Raw genomic sequence first — 20,307 nt, 5'->3', positions numbered from 1 at the left:
TTAGAAATTCGTAAATAAAGTTATCTAAAGCTTATCCTACCTTTCACTGTCTGTATATTATCTATGTAACCTAATGATAAGTAGTTTTCAGCAAGATTTTTTAGATATTATTAAAAATGAATTTATGGAATTGTTTTATAGAAAATTATTGGCCTACCATTGCTCAATTAAAATGTATGATATAATGTCATTGGTAATTTAGTCTGTGTATTGCCCTATCAGTGGTCATTTGTAATGTATGGCTTAATTTTTTATAGGCACCATAAACAGCTTCAAATTTTATGTGTTTTAATCTCCTTGATTTAATTATATTTATTTATACCTTATCCTAAGCTTTTTTTCTAGCAAATGCAATTAAAAGCACAAGAGCATTTATCAGCATTTTATATACAACAGAAAACTTCTATATGCAAACACAAACATACAAGCTCAATTATAAGTTGCTAAAACAGGGTTAATGATTTGAGAATTTGTTGCTTAATGTTTTAAGCAGTTGTAGTACAATCGTCATTAATCTTTAGGGGCATCGCCGAAAATAGGAGGGATGGTGAAGGTTGGGGAGGATGTGTTATCCCAGTATTTATCTTCAGTTTAAAAAAAAAGATGTTTTCTTCTTTGGATCATCATATCACATACATCAGTTAATTGTATTAGAGAGCTTCTTTCATTTTAAAATCATAAAGACCAAATAAATATGGATTTATTTTTCATGAACATATCCATGATAAAAAAAATCTAATGCAACAGCATTGCAAGACAAATTATAAGATTATACAATCATCATACCCAAGGAGGGAGGGGACATTGGACTGTTTATTACACTAGTTCCCAAAGTTTCAAATAACGTTTATATTCGTTGGCTCAGTAACTTTGGGGGCTTTTTATTGAATCTTGATTGGTTGATTTATTAAGTTGAGTGTAAAAATGTTTCAACCACTTATTGTAATCTAAAGATATGCTAATTTTGTTTGACATTACTGGGGATATACATTAATTTATCGGCCAATGCCTTATCCCTTTAAATCCCTGCATCCTTCCATATTCACTTCATCATCAAGCTTTACAAATACCATCATTATGCATATGTTACCAGGGATAAGGCAATGACCGGTAAATTGATTTATTCCCCCAATGATGGTACACAAAATTACCCCTTCTGTGGGTTAGAATAAGCGGTTGAAACATTTTGAACACTCAATTTAATGTATCAACCAATCAAAATTCACTAAAGTCTTCAAAGTTAAAGCCAACGCATAAGAAAACGATATTATAAAACTTTGGGGACTAGTGCAATAAACAGCCCATTGTCCCCTCTCTCTCTCTGATATGCTACACTAAATGATTTACCTCTAGCCTCTAGGGGTGAGCGTGGCAGGTCAGGAAAATTGACAATAACCACTGCAAAAAATATCTAAAAACATTCCCTGAAAATTTTAATCAATTTAAACCAGCAATATCCGAGATCTTTAGCCACAGACAAAAAACTGACTACATATTATTTATTGTAGAGTTGATTTTTCTCAGCTCAACTCATTTTAGATTAATGACCTCATAATAGACCTCTCTTTAAAAATCATACATTATAAAATATGTTAATAGTAAAAAGTAGTAATTCCATTTATGATATCTTTAAACTTGTTTAATTTTTATCTAAAATTATATTTCAATCACTGAAAGAATATATTTTAAAACATATCCTTTCTATATATAAAATAAATAAATAAGATCTTGGGTTAAGATAAGAAATATTTTCATTTTAGGGGACCAAAACTTTTTCTATTGAATATTTTTTTTCCATTTATAAAATAGTAGTTTTTATATCAAAATAAGATACACTAGTGCGTCTATTTGTAAATTAAATAACTTTACAAACCAAGGGACTGTTAATTACACTAGTCCCCAAAGTTTTATGATACCGTTTTCTTATTCGTTGGCTTAACAACTTTAGGGACCTTTAATGAATTTTGATTGGTTGGGTCATTTAGTCAAGTGCCCAAATGTCCAAATAATAAGAGGTAATTTTGTAATCATCATTGGGGATGTACTCAATTTTATCAGCCATTGTCTTAACCCTTAAGATCCATGATTTATAACCTATTTATTATTCAGATTCTTGTAAAAGGAAAGAAACTGCACATGTTGACACGAGGTGGGTAATCATACAAAACAGTCAAAATTGAAATATCTGAAAGCCAAAAAAAAATATTTAATAACTCAGAATGGCTAATCTAATAACTTTGAAATTTTTAAAATATTGTTAACCTTAGCTCCTTACCTACACTTTTTCCTTCCTATTTGATAACAGAATGAGGTAAATCTTTAGCCCCTCAGGTCTAACAAAACTGGTCTCGCGATGGCTGTCTATAATACAATGCGATAAATAACTATTTATTGTTTTATTTGCATACTATTTTAAAATTTAATACTGGATAAAAGTATTTGGGTAAAGTCCCTCTCTCAAAAACGCCTCTTAAGAGGCTTTTCGTCGTATTATCACTGTAGCTCTTCTCCTATTTCTAGCCCCTGTGAGGGGCTCTAACACTGCAGGGTTAATTGCCTAACACTGCGGGGCAATCCCCTAACCTATCAAAAGCTACTTGAAAAATACGAAAAAACGCTCCTTAAGGCGTTGTCACGAAAGGGACTATACCCAAATATTGTCTACAATGTATGAATGCCATGATGTAACAAGGTACCGGAAGTTTAGATGAGGAACAACCTCCGGAAATTACAAGGAAGGGTGGCAGCGTAAAGTCCATCGGAGGAGGGAGCATCAAATCTCTGGGAGACAGGGGCAGCATCAAATCCAACGGAGGGGGGCATCCCGGGTCAAAGGAAAATAACATAATATATCCATTAGTTAAGGAATAATGGGTCTTTTCACAGGGAGGGAGGGGACACTGGGTTGTTTATTAAACTAGTCCCCAAAGTTTTATAGTAATGTTTTCTTATTTGTTGGCTAACAACTTTGGGGACTAATGATGAATTTTAAATGGTTGGCTTATCAAATTGAGTGTCCAAACGTTTCAACCACTAATTGTAATTGTACAGAAGGGGTAATTTTTGTACCATCCTTAGGAATGTAAATCAATCATCGACCATTGTCTTATCCCTTTGGATCCCTGGTCTGTCCAGGGTTGGAAGGAAAAATGGAACTTTAATTACACCACTACCTTACATAAATTTTTACCAACGTTGCAAAAGTTTTCATATAAGCATATGTGAAAAAAATTAATTTATCCTCCTTATCCCTGGTTAATTTTTTTTATTGCAGGAAAAGTACAGCAATGTTTGATTTCAGGCAGCTAAAGGGATAAGACGATGGCCGATAAATTGATGTAAATCCCTAATTATGATACACAAAATTATCTCTTCAGCATAATTAAATTAGAGGTTTAAACGTTTAACACTCAACCTTGTGATTTAACCAATCACAATTCACAAAATTCCCTAATGTTGTTAAGTAGACGAATAAGAAAATGTTATTATACAACTTTGGGGACTAGTTTAATAAACAGTTAAGTGTCCCCACTCCTATGTTTTTATTTGCACCATATTCTTCCATTTTCCTTTTCATATTTATTATAAACAAAGCCAGAATTTAACATAATAACATTTGAAGAATGTCCTATTGATTTCAAACTTTGTATGATTCCTAAAACTAATTGTGAAGCAAAGCAACTCTATTCGTACGTCCATTCAAAAAATGCTGGTTTCTAACTTTCTGACAACATTTTTTATATGATATAATTATTATCTTATTCATCTGATTTTTGGAGAAATAATTCTTAGGACAACAAGGTACAATATTATTAGCGAAGCCTCTCTATAATCAAATCCTTAATATGAAAGTATGTAATTTTAATGCATCCTGTATTTAAGCTATTTAGCAAATTTAAGTAAATTATATATTATGTTAATTTTTTTGTGACTAGAACGAAGGTGAGGACCATCCACCTATTCCACCAAGAAAATCAAGGAATTCATTTTTAAAATTGAATCTATTTGAAATCTTACTATTTTATAGATATTAACAAATTGATTATTCCAATAACAAAAGGTCAAAAATCTATGAAACTGAAAAATATACTCTATAATATATGAATAAAAAGTTATGAAATATATATTGAGCACAGGCACAGTTGTAGGGACTACTTACAAGTATACAGAAGGAGGTGTATGCAAAGGTCTTCAAGATATCCAAGTAAAAGTATCAAAGTTACCTCCCTCTTAAATTATAAAGGGGGAGGGGGCACAAATCAAAGGAGGAAAGTTTGACTTTTGAGAATGTTGATTATGTAGATGTGTATCTCCCCCCTCCCCTCGAAAATTACACCTCTCTTTGTTTGTAATACATTACTATAAAGCTCACACCCAACCCGATTTTGGTTTAGGAAGGATATCAAATCTTTGTGCACACCGTAATCGTATCCGTCCAAAAAAGTATCTGGCCCAACCCTTTATTTACGTATGCAATTTGACAATTTTGACTTTGGAAGATTACTTGCTACACCTACATATGTTATAATTGAGACAGTTCCCATTTTTTTTGTTGTAAATTTCAGGTTTATATCAACACACTAGAATTGAAATTTTGTAAAAATCTTTAAAATTGGTATGGTACAAAAGCCTTAAAAAAGCACTTAAAACAGGTCTTTTTGCAGATCTTAAAAATTTTGCAGTGCTTGTACCGTTGCAATTTTTGCATTACAGAAAAAATATTTTGCATGGGTCATTTTTTGGCATAAATCAACCATATTTTGGCTGGGGGCCAAAATTTTTCCAGGACGGGACGGGGTAATACAGATAACTACGTCCATTCCGTTTTTAATGACCTTATTCGTCTGCTAACAAATTATTTCCTGCTACTTGGCTGTGTCAATACACATCACACCATTCGTTGATTTTCAATGACCCAATTGAAAGACTGCACAAGGACAGTGCAATGATACAGTTATTTAACCCTTTCCCTCTCTATGTAGTGTTTGACTCTAATATTAAAACAATGAATTGTAACAGGAGAGCTGAATTTAAGAAACAAAGTACTCTGCAGAAAACATCTTTAGATGAGGTATGTTTTGTAGATTTCATTTTGTCATAAAAAGTGTGTTTTAAGGCAGGGATCTAAAGAGATAAGACAATGGCCGACAAATTAAAGTACTTCCTCAATGATGATTTTCAAATTTACCACTTTCTGTAACTATCAATTAGTGCTTGAAAAGTGTGAACTCTGAACTTCATGAACCATCCAATCAAAATTTGATAAAAGTCCCCAAAGTTATTAACAAACGAATAAGAAAACGTTAATATTAAACTATAGGAACAGCCCAATATCTCCTCCCTCTCTGGTTTCAAGGCAAGCAGCGCCGTTTTTGACAAGTTGTGGACAATCATCATCGAACACACCTACCGCCGTCTGTAAGCAAAATTCCTCAGCCGATCTGGCATAATCCAACAGTTTTGATTAGTCCTTCTTAATTTCTGTCACTTTAAAATTTGAATTAAATATTTTTTAGGACGGGTCCTTAGCGACAGAAGGAACCTATTCTCAATTACTTAGGAAAGTTTCAATAATATTGTTGAAATAAATTTTATTCAAACAAGGATGTCAACATCCCAAAAAGCAATGCTCTGGAACAGTAGGACAATCATTTGTAGAATGTCAGAACTGAATTAAATACAGGATATTGTCTAAGGACATACTTTTTAGGACTTGATTATAGAGATGCTTCGCATATAACATTATACCTTGATGTAATAGGAATCATTTTATTTTAAAAATCAGATGAATAGGATAATTATAACCCATGGAAAAATTGTAGTTGAAAAGGATAAAAAATCAACATGTTTTAATTGAACGTTCTGACTTTCTGGTAACTATTATAGAGTTACTACGCTTCTAAATCTAAACTGTTATAGGATCATTATGCTAAGTTTGCAAAAAAAATCTAACCGTTACGGACGGAAGAACCTACCCTATTTATAGAAAAGCTTCGCTTTAAAAAAAAAGTTTTTATAAAACTTTATTTAAAGTACTTATATCACAAGTATTTTGTTTATATATATTAGTAGCGAAGCTACTCTATAATTCACAATGTCCGTCCGTCCGTCCGTCTGTCCGTCTGTCCGTCCGTCCGTCCGTCTGTCCGTAATTAATGAATTGGGGGAAACGTGATTTTCTCGGCTCCTATTCAAAATAAAGGGATGAAATTTTCAGGGATTAATTAATTTTATATTCTACACATTTTCACCAAGTTTTATTAATATTTTTTAATTAACTGGGGTGTTAGATCGATTCCTAGATTTTTTAGGTTTTCATGGTTTTCTCAATTCCTATTCAGGATTGACGGTTGAGATTATCAGGGATTGAGTATGCTCATATTCCACATTTTTTTCATCAAGTTTCATTAAGATTTGTCTATTAATTGCGGTGCTAGATCGATTTCTAGATTTTTAAGTTTTCATGTTTATAAGGTTGCGTTATTTGAAAGGTGTGATGATTTCCCTATTTTACCAATATTAATATTTATTATATGACACTGCTTTATAATTTTTATTCCTGATATACAATCATAATTTTTGAGCTTCGCTACTTATGGATGTTGTCATCCTTGTTTATATATAAAACACTAAAAATATTTAATTTCTTAATATTATAAAACTTTTTTTAGTGAAATTATTAACCATTGCGAGGCTGTTAAGTTTAAGGATTTTGACACAGGTGAGTATCTTTTAAAAATGAATAGATATACCTATCTTTAAATACATGTGGGTAAACCTATCTTTTGGCCACATTTATAGTAAAAAGACTTTGCTTAATGGATATATTCTAACTTGGATCTTATACCAGATTTTCATGTTTTCAAATTAAACTTGCAGCTGGCTAAAATAGCGATCCCCTCTTTCACTCCTTTTACTGCATCTTCTTCCCTCCTACTTGATAAACGAAATGACCAATAAACGAGTTCCAGGCTTATTTTCGACACTTTTTCCCCTGTCATAATATCCACGTATATTCTACATCTAGAATAGTCACCCCAATCATATCGATTCTACTTATAAAGTATTAAGGAAATTTGTTTTAAAGGCTTCAAAATCATAACTTACTAGAAGCTTCACCTTTTGGTGTTGTATTTTACTTAGATTTCCTATTATATAGCTCGAAAGCTATTCTGAAAATTGCCGTTTGCAAGATCATAAAGGACATACACAGCAATGTTCCAAGCTACTTTTCTAAAAAGGATTTTTAAAATTGTTCTGTTCAGAGAGAAACTTTTGGGAGATGAGCTCTTTTGATGAAAACAAAACAAATCAGGTTTTTATTCATTTTTAACTTTTGTAACATCAAGAAAAAAATTATGTTCAATATTACCTAATTTAAGATAATAGTAATGTATCGCATAGTATCATAGACATCTTTCCGCGGATATCAAAATGAAAAAGGATTAAAATGGGTTTTGTCATGAAGGCTCGGGTTAAAAACTGCTTTTAAATTTTCGATATTCGTGGAAATCGCTATAATACTGGCTGAGAACTGGTTATAATTTAGTGGATATTAACTGGTTTCAAAGCCATACTGAAAATAACTATACCTGTATTTTGTTTTAGTTTGTGAGTTCACCAGAAACCGCGGCAAAGGTTATTTCACCAATAACTTAAATTTATCATTATTAATTAGTAAAGATAAAGACAATAAACAAGTATTACAACATCAATAAGGAACGAAGCTCAAAAATTATTAATAGACAAATATTAATGAAACTTGTTAAAAATGTGTAGAATGTAAAAATGATTGATCCCTGAAAATTTGAACCCGAAATAAAATGAATCACGAAAACTTGAAAATCTAGGAATCGATTTAGCACCCCAAATAACAGACAGACAAAACAATGTATATGTCTTTAAAAATTCAGCTGTCTATCTTGAATAGAAGCCGAGAAAATCTCGTTACCCCCATAGCGTTACGGACTGACGTACTGATGCACAGACAAAGTGAATTATAAAGTAGATTCGCTAATAAAAAATAAAAAAATAAGACAAAATACAATAATCAAAATTTTCCCCATTTATTAAGAAGTCTTAAAAATATTTATTTTTGGGGAAGAAATGGTTGTAGATTAAATTCATTGCTATTTCATTATAATATCCTAAAAATTCAAATTAACGTTGTATTTGAATTTCAAGACAGGAAGGGAGGGGACAATGGGCTGCATGTTTGTTGCACTTGTTGACTTCGGCCCCTCGGGGTAAAAAAACTAGTTTTAATCTTATAATTGTACATTCTATATCCGCGGAAAGCCGTTTATAATACGTTGCGAGAAATAACTATTCTTATTCGTTAGTTTAACAATTTTAGGGATTCTTATTAAATTTTTATTGGTTGGTTTATTAAGTTAAGTGTATAAACGTTTCAACCACTAACTGTAATTTTGAGTATCATCATTGTGGATGTACATTAATTCATCGGCTATTGTCTTATCCATTAAGATTACTGATTTCTAGACCTTTATGTTACTCAGTTAGGTCCAACAATTATTTCAACTATATAATTAGAATATAAAATCATCAAAATAAAAGCCTGAAACAATGCTGTTATTTCAACAACATATAGATCTTAGTAATGATTATTAGTTTGAATAAGTTATCCATGATTATATCCAGGTATCTAAAGGGATAAGACAATGACCAATTAATTGATGTACATTCACAATGATGATAAACAAATTTAACCCTCTAAAATTAAATTATTAGTTGAAACGAGTGGGCACTCAACTTAATAAAACTACCATTCAAAATTTGATAAATGTCCCCAAAGTTATGAAAACGTTAATATAAATGATGATAAAATTACCCCTTATATAGATTACTATTATAGGTTAAAATGTTTGCACACTCAACTCAATGAACCAACCAATGAATATTTAATTAAAGTTCAAAGTTCCCAAAGATGTTGAGCCAGCGAATAAAAAATGTTATTACAAAACTTTGGGGACTAGTGTAATAAACAACCCAATGTCCCCTCCCTCTCTGGATTATATCAGTGATGAGATTGAGAAAGTGTAATCAACTTTAAACTTAAATCAAGTATTCGTAACTATCGACAATATGCTATATTCAACACTAGCGGCTTCGCCCCCATCCCCTAGGGGCTTTTTCCTTAAGATTTAAATAAAATTGGTGATGCAACCACTAATTTCAAACAGACTTTTTTTAAATTGAAGGGGATTTTTTTTGTTTTTTTAGGGTGTTAGGGGTGTCCCACTCTCCAAGAAAATAGCCTAAAACCACCACAGGACCAGTAGGTACATTCCCTGAAGAGTAGAATCCGATCGGTTTAGTGTTTACTGAGATCTTAAGGGACAGACTTTGTTTTATAGATAATAGCGGCTGCGTCCCTAGCATATAAGGGCTCTGTATTCACAGGGATAAATAAGATGGAGTCATAGAAATAGCCTTGAACTTTCCCAAGGTTTCAATCTAAAAATGAAATAGCCTAAAGCCTAAAGAAGAATTCAATTAGATCAGTAGTTATTGAAATTTTAAGCTGCAAACAAACAAAAAAAACCCACTACTTTGTTTAAAAGGATTACAATATAAATATTAATATGTTTATTAAGTCATTTAGACTTATGAAATAAAAAGGCAACTTAAGGAATCATAAGAAATGTCAATTGTCATATAAAATATTTAAACAAGGAACAAATAATGTTTTGTATATGCCTTAAAAAAACCTTATATAAATCTTGGAAGACCCTACAAAATCGATCTTCAAATTCAATGGATTTGATGATTGAAGTCCCTTACCTTCGGTGATAATAAGATAAACAAGAATGAAACATTTTCTTTCAGTCACAGCTTATTTAAATGAAAATCAACATTTCTTACTAGCTGTTTGTAGATGACATAAAAATACATAAAAATGTAAAGATGTATTAATTATTAGATATACAGAGAGATATATTTTGCCATAGACACTAAGTAGAAATATTAACCAAGTGAAACTTGCCTTGTCGATGTTGTTTCACCTACTTGAATGACATGTTTAAAATGGCAACAGGATAATTATATACGTAACAAAAGCATACATCTTGATAAGATTATAGAACGACTAAGAATTTATTAAAGAGTTTTCTACTATAAGTAAATGTATTGTCCAATACCAAGCATACATGGATTTATAAATTTAGTCTTCTATCAAACCTCAGAAGATTATTTTTAAATATTTTTTCTTATCTATGTGGGGTAGGTTTACAATGCAAAAAGAATAATATAGGGCTGGTGGTCCATCCATACATTCATCAATCCGGAACGGATAGCTCCTTTCGTTAATTTAAACATCGTCCTATAGATTTCAAACTTTGCATGTTGATTCATATAACAATTAGGTACGATTAAGGAAGCGTAGGAACTCTAAAATCATTACAAGAAAGTCTGTATATCCATTTAATACATGCTGACTTTTAACCCTTTTTTAACAACAAATTTTTGTATGATATAATTATCCTATTTATCTGATTTTTGAGATGCTTATTCTTATCACAACATGGTACCCTGTTTTAAACGAAGCAACTCTATAATCAAGTCCAAAAAATGTCAGTATGTCCTTAAACAGCATTCTGTATTTCAGTTTTGAAAAAAAATTATGTACAATTTTGTCAAAATTTATATATTTACATTTAGCATATTTAGTTCAGACTCCTTACAAGAGTTAATACCGTTTCAGAGCTTCGCTTTTATGGATGTTGTCATCCTGGTTTATGTATGATCAAACAAATTTTACTATCCCTGTAATTATGATCAATACTAACTATAACAATCCTTATAATAAAGTAACAGTATGTGTTTGTCTGTGTGTTTGTGTGTCTGTCCCGAAGAATCTCGATTACCGATGAACTAATCGGGTTCTCCTTAACATAGCTTCTCATAGGTCCCGGGAAGGTTTATAACTATTATGGGGGAGGATATCACCACCCTACCAAGAGAAATCGCCCCTAGAAAAAAAATCCCCCCAAAAAATTTTTTTTTACTTTTTCGTTTAAAATCCAAAATAAGAAAATGGGTTATCGAATTCGACTCCCTCCTCCTCAATTGCCCTAGAGGCCTCTAGGGCCGTAGCCGCTAGTAAGAATATATAATATATTGGTGAAATTGTTACAAGTTTGTCTCGTATAATCAAACTAATTTGAGCAGAATATATCTACTATTGTTCTATCCCTGTACTCCTGACCAATACTAACTATAATAAGAATATATATTGGTGGAATTGTTACAAGTTTGTCGCGTATAATCAATCTAATTTGAGCAGAATATATCTACTATTGTTCTATCCTTGTAATTCTGACCAATACTAATTATATTAAGAATATATATTGGTGAAATTGTTCCAAGTTTGCTGCGTATAATCAAACTAATTTGAGTAGAATATATTTACTATTGTTCTATCCCTGTATTACTGGCCAATCCTGGCTATTGTATGAATATATATTGGTGGAATTGTTACAAGTTTGTTGCGTATAATCAAACTAATTTGAGCAGAATATATCTACTATTGTTCTATCCCTGTAATTCTGACCAATACTAATTATATTAAGAATATATATTGGTGAAATTGTTCCAAGTTTTCTGCGTATAATCAAACTAATTTGAGTAGAATATATCTACTATTGTTCTATCCCTGTATTACCAGGGATAAGGGATGGGAAACGTAGGAAAATGTTATTTCAGGCCTATTTCAAGCCTAGGCCTATTTCTAGCCTAATAAACCAGTTTTGGGATAGCGCAGTGGTTCGTATAAAACGCTAATGAAAAAGCTGTGTGTGTGTGTGTAGATAAAGTATAGAATCAAATTCAGGTAGCTAGTTTAAAGTAAAAAACATAACTTTTTATAAACCTATATATTAATGGCTTTTGTTAAAATGAAGTTTTTTCTCTTCCAAAATTTTTTTATCTTTTACTTTGGTAATTTGAACTGTCAGAAAGCTATCGTTTGGTTTCCCTCAGACAGATTTTAGTTTGTATTATTTGCATTTTTATTAATGAGTAAAAATTATATTTGAAAATTTCATTGCTAATTAAAATTCAAAATAAATAAATTAATATGCACTTGGGTAACATTCTATCAAGTTCTTTGGATACTATTATGTAGTGATATATTTGTACTGTGTTGTATTGTACATATATTAGGGTTAAGGTGTTGTATCAATTCCGTATTAAATTTTTAAAATCCAAAATACAACATCTAATTTATAAATTACCAAATGAAAATTTGTAGCTACCTACTTTCCAAAAAATAATCCCGTTATTGTTGTTTTTTCCATGTGGCCCTTTTTTAATGTTTAACTCTAAGCAGATTTAATAATTAAGCTAATGTGATCTAACATCATTTATATTTATTTTTTAGTAGCAGACGAAATCATTATTTTTTCTAGAATTGTCTGCTTCTAAAATTACCGCCAATTGGTGATTGGTTGTTAAAAACAGGCCGATTCTTATTAGTTTAGAGCGATAGCTACTTGAGAGCGTCCGCCAGTTTGATAGGAATTTGTAATAGTTGCAATATCCCTGTAGAATCTAGGCCGGGACCTAATTAATGGCCAGGTTTCCTATCCCTTATCCCTGTGTATTACTGGCCAATCCTAGCTATTGTATGAATATATATTGGTGGAATTGTTACAAGTTTGTCGCGTATAATCAAACTAATTTGAGCAGAATATATCTACTATTGTTCTATCCCTATATTACTGACCAATACTAACTATATAATAGGAATATATATTGGTGAAATTGTTACAAGTTTGTTGCGTATAATCAAACTAATTTGAGCAGAATATATCCAAAGGGAACCAGACTTATGTCTTCAAACCTAGGTTAGACAAAATTTTATTTTAAACAAATTAAATATTTTTAGAAAAAACTATGATTTTTAAAAAATAAATTAATTTTCAGAAAAAAATACATTTTGTTTGGATAACAATAAACTGTAATAAAGTTGAAAATTTTATTTTATGGTATTTCCTATTATCTTTTTAAAAAGTGTAGATTAATCATTTTAAGTTATTAAAAATAGTTTTTGTAGGTTTATTCAAATAATGTATTTTAGAATAGATATTTCTCACATCATATTATAAACAGCTTTCCGCTGATATAAAATGTACAAATATAAGATTTAAAAGATTAAGAGATGCCGAAGGCAAAGGATAAAAAAATCTGGTTTGAATCTTATGATTATACATTTTTATATTCGTAGAAAACTGGATATAATACGATGCTAGACATAGTTTTTTCGTATGGATGAGAACCAGTTTTAATCCACCGGATATGAATCGGTTTCGAATGAATACGAGAAGGATTTTTAATAAGTCATCCAAAAAGCAAAGACCTGTGAACAGATCATAAATAAAACTAAAAAGCAGAAAAATATCTTTTAAAATAAATTGATTTAAATATTTTTAGATCCCATGCCCCCCTGGTTGGTTGGCTGCCAAATGGTTGCTTTAAACTTTCAACAGGTGATTTTATTTTTTTAATCATATAGAAAAATATTATTATTTTTTTTAATTAGTTATTTTTAATTTGTTAGCTATTCTGTGTAATAATTCAGGTAACTAAAGGGACAAGACAATGTACAATAGATGTAATACATTCCCAATGATGATACACAAAATTCCCTCTTCTGTAGATTACAAATAATGGATGAAAAGTTTGCACACTCAATCAGTCAAATTCATTAAAAGTCACTAAAGTTGTTAAGCAAACGAATAAGAAAACGTTATTAAAAACTTATTAGTTTTTTTTAACCCTGGAAAAATATGTATATCAAAAGCTGTTTAAACTAGTTTCTAAATTCTATAAATAAAAGTAAAATGTTCAAGGTTTTAAATTTAAAACACCATATTCGTTTACAAATGTCAATACTTTCCAATATAGTCAAATATTATTTATAGTGTTGTATACAGTCGGCTTTATCGTATAGCAAATTTACTCTCGTATGAATTATGCTGTTTAACTAAATGAATGAATCTAAAATTCTAGTTTAATTGAAAAGTTATTTTAAGGGGCTTTAAACAATTGTAAAACATCGTAAAAATTCAAAAAAAAAAAGAGGATCATTTTTGCGCATATTTTTTGTAAAGTTATGTGTTAGTGTTAAGTTAAATGCGCTTATTAAGTCAAATTGTTCTTAATTTAGACCAATAAGCGCATTTGATTAAACACCAACACGCAATTTTACAGTAAATAAGTTCAAATGGCCCTTTTTTAGTTTAATTGTTTATGAAGGCCTTGTAAAACATTATGAACATACGATTAATATGTATCATTTTAGCCTGACAAGTACAACCAGATCAACTCCGCCTGGTTTGAACCAAATGGAAGATGTGGATATGTTTTAAAGCCAAAATATCTCAGGTGTGTTCTAATGTTACTATTTTTTATAGGTTTTTATACATTTCGCCCCCTCCCCCTTTGAAGCCTCTAGGGGTACTAAAGGAGGGAAGGGGAAAAGTCGAAACCCCAATTTTTCTATTTGAGTTTTAAAAATAAAAAGTTTTTTTTAATAGTTTTTTGGGAGAGGTTTTTTTTATTATGAGGATGGATATCCCCCCCCCCCCCAAAAAACAAACAAAACAAATAAAAAGAAATGAGAACCTTCACTATAAAGGAGAACCATATCGGTCCAGCAGTTAGCGAGATGATTCGCTACAGACAAAAAAAGCTTACTACTTTGTATAAAAGTATAACACGATATAAGTAAAATGCATATATTTAAGTCTATCTGTACTTTAAGATCTTAAAAACTGTCAGACTCATAGGTGTTCACATAACTACACCCAACGTCCCTTTTTTATTTTTGACCATTGGATCCAGCCACTAGTTATATTAATGATATTAAATGTTTTTTAGCGTTTGAAATCTATGTTCTGTATTATATCCAATTTTTAGAGAACCAAATTCATCATACACTTATTCTACTGCCGAATGTGCTGATAAACATAAAAATAAGGTAAAAATATTTTATTTTAAGTTGAGTGTTGGCTTTTAAAATTAATTTTTACATTAATATATTTTCCATAATCCATTAAAACATCAAATGTATTTAAACATAAGTAGGTCCATGCTTTTTTATATTTGTGTATACTTTCTTTTAAGTATACACAAATATAAAAAAGGGAGGGGACAATGGATCGAATATTCAATTTTTCTGAGTCTCAGACTTTGGGTACTGACTTGTATATTTCAAATTCAATTATTATACATATGACAACGTTTATGTAAGTTTATAGAAGAAAAAACAATTACAATTAAGCATAATGCAAAATAGAACATAAAGTCAGTCATAAGTAAATAATTGCGACTTGACACCTCATTTATGACCATTAGTCAAGTTAGAGGATTTACCCAAGCCGCTGTTTGTGTTATCTGATAAGGGAGTAAAAAAAACCCTTGGAGATATGATTGCAGTTATTTACACTGCATTAAATTAAATGTGACTTAACTGGTGTTTATTATGTGTTTCTATTGGAATTTGTTTGGATATATAGAAATGTAGTTACCTTGTAGTTATATATGTAGTTATTTTTGTAGTTATAATGAAATTTTGTAATTAAAACAATTGTAGAAATAATGAATGTCATTTAAGAGTTCTAAAATGTAAAAAATATGCTGATTTGTGTGTTTAGAAGAAAATTATGCTGATTGTATCATAAATAAAAAATTTTTATTGTGATATTTAGAAGGAAGCTACTCTATATTTAGATGTCTAAATTGTTTGAAGCTGTGATTTATTAGAATGGAATGTGGTGGCCGTTTAGGATACGGTAGTTTGGTTTGGAGAAGTTTACATTGCTGACATTTTTGTTAAATCATATTGACATTCCTGAAAGTTTAGGTTAGTATATGTAGTCATAAATAGATAAATGCCCTTGCCCATCATTCAATAAGCATAATCTAAAGACTTTTTTTTTGGTAGACCTTTATAATTGAAAATGCTAACCCCACTACTTGGCTAGCAAAATTCTGATACTAGGCCATTGTTGTCACGTTGTTACAGAAATGAATAATGTAAGTATAATATATAACTAATGTCTAGCAGATTAAGAATTGAACGTGGTGGCCAATTAGGATACATTATTTTAGGATTGCAGTTGATATTGGTGACATTTGCTGTTAAATCTACTTAATAAAAAAAAAACACCTCTGAAGTTTAAATTATTATATGTAGTCAATATAGATTCATGCCCCATCTCATTAAGCGTAAATCTAAGGACTAATTTTTTGGAGACCTACATAAAACCTAGAAAAATGCTAACCCCTCCCTTAGCTAGCAGAATTCTGATGCTAGGCCAATTTTGTTATGAATATTACAGAAGTGAGTGATGTAAGTATAATTTTACAACTAATGTCTGGCAGATTAAGTTATATTAGAAGATTTGATGGAATATTATTTTTTTCTAAGGCTAAGTTGACTATGAAATATTGCTTATTTTTTTTTGGGAATAAGTGGCCGATTTAGATAAAATATTTTAAATTTGAAGAATTTTATTTTTATAAATGAAGGCGGAGATGGCATAGTAGCGATTTTAATTTATGAGGATTATAAAATTTTGAAGATGAAGTGTTGACATTGTCTAGGAAATGTGGTTGACATTGAATTGGGTTTGTAGATATTATCACTTAGATCCATTTTGAGTTGTAGTTTCTAGAAGATATGTCTTGGAATAAATATTTTTATAACTAAAGTTGATATTTATAATTTTTTTGTGTGAAGTTACTCACTTAAGTCACAAGTGAGTTTACTGCAGCTTTCACATTGTGCATGCGACTGTATGCTCTGAGAGCCTACACTAAACTGAGAGCCTACACTAAACTGACTTAAAGGGAATGTACAAGAATTTAGTACTTTCTGACTGAGTTTGGGTACTAGCGCATATAATGCTGCTACTCGTTTTGAATAAAGCAGACAAAGAGTAGTTTAAATATAAAAGGTAAGAATACACGGCCACCCTCCCATAATCTATTTTACTCCTCTCTCCCCCACCTCTCTTTTTTAATGCAGACGATTGGGAAGAGGAGAAGATGGTGGGCTCAAAGGTAATAGACAGGATATTCTTGCTCAGCCAGCTAGCTGAAGGCCAGGTCCAATAATCTTGTAATACAAAAATCACACCATTAAACCTCATTATATTTCATCAAAAACATGTTGTGATTTCGCCTGCCTGTCCCCCTTTTTCCCTGTTCATATAACTTGCCCCTTCCGCCACCTCTCTTTTCCCTTTCCCTGTCATCTGGAGAGTTCAAGGGAGATTTTTCTAGTAATTAATTACAGAATGGTTACGTCAGTCTGATATACTGATAATCCAATTTTGAAATAATTGCTTTTTTTCTTAGTTTATTAAATTTAACTAACAATCCTTTAACAATTTCTTCCGAATTTTCTGGATTAATCTGGATTTCATAGCCTTTCTTTGAAAACTCTCAAATTGAATTAATTGCCCATTCTCCCCTTCCTTACTCCCTGGTCATTATCCCTCCAAAAACTTATCTTTAGTATTCCCCCCCCCCCCCTATTATTTTTGGATAGCATTAGAAGAAAAAAATTGTAGTCAGTTAAAATCTAGTATGATTCCAATAAATAGTAACACTCCTTGGATGGCCTTGTTCTAAAAATAGTTTTTTATACTTTATTTTTTTTTTGTCTTGGAAATAAAGGGAATATTGCATAAAATTATGAGCAAGCTTCCACTCAAATGCGCTTATTAAGTTTAACTGTTCTTAATGTTGACCAAATGCATAGTATAATTAAAGTATTTTACACAATATTGCGAAAGCTACTACAACCCTTTTTTAAAATTTCAAGGTTTTGAAGCTGACTGTGAGGTTGATATCTGGACAACATCTGCCAAATGCAAGTGATAGACAGGTACAAAAAGGGTCATTTTTTTCGCGTAATTTCCTTTTTAAGTAACCTATTAGTCAAATGCTCTTATTAAGTCAAACTGTTATTAATATGAGCATTTGACACCTAACTTTACGTAAACTACGCGAAAAAATGACCCCCTTTATTTTGGGTGATGAAAATTTTAGGGGTTTTTTCATCAAAATGAGATCCGTCAATTTAGTACCTAAGGAATTGAAAAGAAAGAAACGTCTAAAATTGATTGCACATGTTAAGCTGTCTCCTTTTTAAAAGCGATGCTTTTCTATAATTAGGGTCGGTCCGTCCGTACGTCCGTCACAGAGAGATAGCTCTTTTCGTTAATTTAGGCATGTTAGAATTGTCCTATCGATTTCAAACTTTGCGTGGTGATTCATATAGTAGTTAGGTACTATTTAGAAAGCGTAGCAACTCTATAAGCATTACCAGAATGTCCGTACGTCCATTTTAAACACGTTGATTTTTTTTACTTTTTTAACAACAAATTTCTATGTGATCTAATCATCCGATTGATCTGATTTTTGGTATATTGATTCCTCGGACAACAAAGTTTAATGTTATAAGCGAAGCAACTCTATAATCAAGTCCTAAAAATGTAAGTATATCCTGAATCAAGCAGTTTTTCAACAAATTTATTTACAATTTTGCTTCGATTCTTATACATTTATATTCTGATTATTCAGTTCTTACACTATAAAAGTGTTAATGTCCGTTTGTACTACCGTTTCAGTGCTTCGCTTTTATGGATGTTGTCATCCTTGTTTTGCCAATGATTCATCAAATATTAGTTTATTTTTTTAATTTTATTATAAAAGTTATTTATTACTTATTATTAATTATTTTTTTCAAGGCAGGAGATATTATAGAACCCTATGTGAAGATCAGAATTTTGGGCCATCCTCAGGTTAAATAACATTACTTTTCCAGTATGGCTTTGAAACCGATTAATATCCGTTGGATAAGAAACGTTTCTCGACCATACTGAAAAATTATTATAGCATCGTATTATATCCAGTTTTTTAACAAAATGAAATTATACAATACTAATATTGAAACCATGTTTTAGCCCTTTCCTTTGGCATCTCGGGGCTAACAAAATTGGTTTTATACTTATGATTGTACATTTTTATATTCGCGGTAAGCTGTTTAGAATACGATGCCGTAAATAACTATTTTAATACTTATAAAATCTAGCTGTCTAGAATTTTTAAATTGCTCTATCTCTTTATAATAATTAACCTAAATGCTAAGGAATTGAGATATGTTATTTTTAAAAATTGAGGAAGAGGTCAATGGAGAGGGAGAGGTGGACTATGTATTGGTCCTGAAAGTCCCAACACATATCTTAAGGCTTAAAGCTCTAATCCAATCCAAATACCATTTTAAAAAGCATAGCTTGTAATAGATTTTTATCTAGCTTTGTTTCGACATTTTCAAGTTTGTTTAAATATCTTTAATTATGTTATGTAATGTTTAGGATAATTGTGAATGGATATCAAGTACAGTGCCCAAGAATGGGTTTAATCCAAGCTGGGGTGAGACTGCAACTTTTAAAATTAAATATCCAGAACTTGCTCTTCTAGAGTTTAAGGTAAATACTAATGTTTTATTTAAAGATGACATTGCATGCTCGATTCACTTTTATAGATTATCAAATAGTGGCCATTTAAGTGAATTACATCACCCATGCGTTATTTTTTTAATAAATGTATAAGTATAGATGAATAACCCAGACAACTACCTGGCCCAAGTGGTTGGGACCTTTTTCGTCTGCAAGCAAATTGCATTCTGCATTTGTGTAACGACTTGGCTGTGCTTATATTTCCGACGCAATTGGCTGATATTCAAAGACCCAATTGAAAGCTGGCACAGGATCCCCACCTAGTGGGTAGAGTTACATAATACATATAGCTTGTGCCTCCTATATTATTTTACTTTTTATTTCTTGTTTTACAGTTAGGGAGTTGAATCCATTTTTATAGAAGCAGAAATATAATCTATGATTACGGTTTTGACCCTCTAAAAAACGTAATCTACCATTCCACTTTCCTCTCTTTTGGTGATGATATCATCAACACCGATACGATTTTTGAAATGTACCATTCCACTTTCAGTAGAGGCGAAACTGGAATGGTACATTTATGTTTACATATCAACGTATTCATAAACATTGATTTCCTTATTTAAATCGACATAATAATAATGGTATATTCTAGTTATTATTTTTATTTTACATAAAAATATTTTAATTATAGATAGTATTTTATACATTTCTACGATTAACATAATTTAAAAATAGTATGTATGATTTCAATTATGTCGATGTTAAAAGTGTAAATCACTATTCCAGTTTCGCCTCTCTCAAAAGTGGAATG

General features: G+C 30.9%; 1 protein-coding gene across 1 annotated transcript in view; it reads left to right on the top strand.

Moving 5' to 3' along the window:
• LOC145305661 (1-phosphatidylinositol 4,5-bisphosphate phosphodiesterase zeta-1-like) overlaps nucleotides 1–20,307 on the top strand; it is a 68,715-nt gene that overhangs the window by 41,364 nt on the left and 7,044 nt on the right. Inside the window, exons 19-33 of the mRNA XM_080147370.1 lie at nucleotides 2,110–2,149; nucleotides 2,693–2,835; nucleotides 3,936–3,981; nucleotides 5,022–5,071; nucleotides 5,517–5,560; nucleotides 6,672–6,721; nucleotides 7,266–7,315; nucleotides 7,609–7,638; nucleotides 12,794–12,866; nucleotides 13,453–13,508; nucleotides 14,324–14,406; nucleotides 14,941–15,001; nucleotides 17,855–17,917; nucleotides 18,783–18,836; nucleotides 19,410–19,523. Of these exons, the coding sequence (XP_080003496.1) occupies nucleotides 2,110–2,149; nucleotides 2,693–2,835; nucleotides 3,936–3,981; nucleotides 5,022–5,071; nucleotides 5,517–5,560; nucleotides 6,672–6,721; nucleotides 7,266–7,315; nucleotides 7,609–7,638; nucleotides 12,794–12,866; nucleotides 13,453–13,508; nucleotides 14,324–14,406; nucleotides 14,941–15,001; nucleotides 17,855–17,917; nucleotides 18,783–18,836; nucleotides 19,410–19,523 (957 nt within the window). The remainder of the gene's footprint in view (nucleotides 1–2,109; nucleotides 2,150–2,692; nucleotides 2,836–3,935; nucleotides 3,982–5,021; nucleotides 5,072–5,516; nucleotides 5,561–6,671; nucleotides 6,722–7,265; nucleotides 7,316–7,608; nucleotides 7,639–12,793; nucleotides 12,867–13,452; nucleotides 13,509–14,323; nucleotides 14,407–14,940; nucleotides 15,002–17,854; nucleotides 17,918–18,782; nucleotides 18,837–19,409; nucleotides 19,524–20,307) is intronic.

The sequence above is a fragment of the Acartia tonsa genome, chromosome 2 (genome assembly GCF_053477335.1).
Source record: "Acartia tonsa isolate MP-2025a chromosome 2, ASM5347733v1, whole genome shotgun sequence".
Classification (NCBI taxonomy): Eukaryota; Metazoa; Arthropoda; class Copepoda; order Calanoida; family Acartiidae; genus Acartia; species Acartia tonsa.
This window is presented reverse-complemented; position numbering and strand designations above follow the sequence as displayed.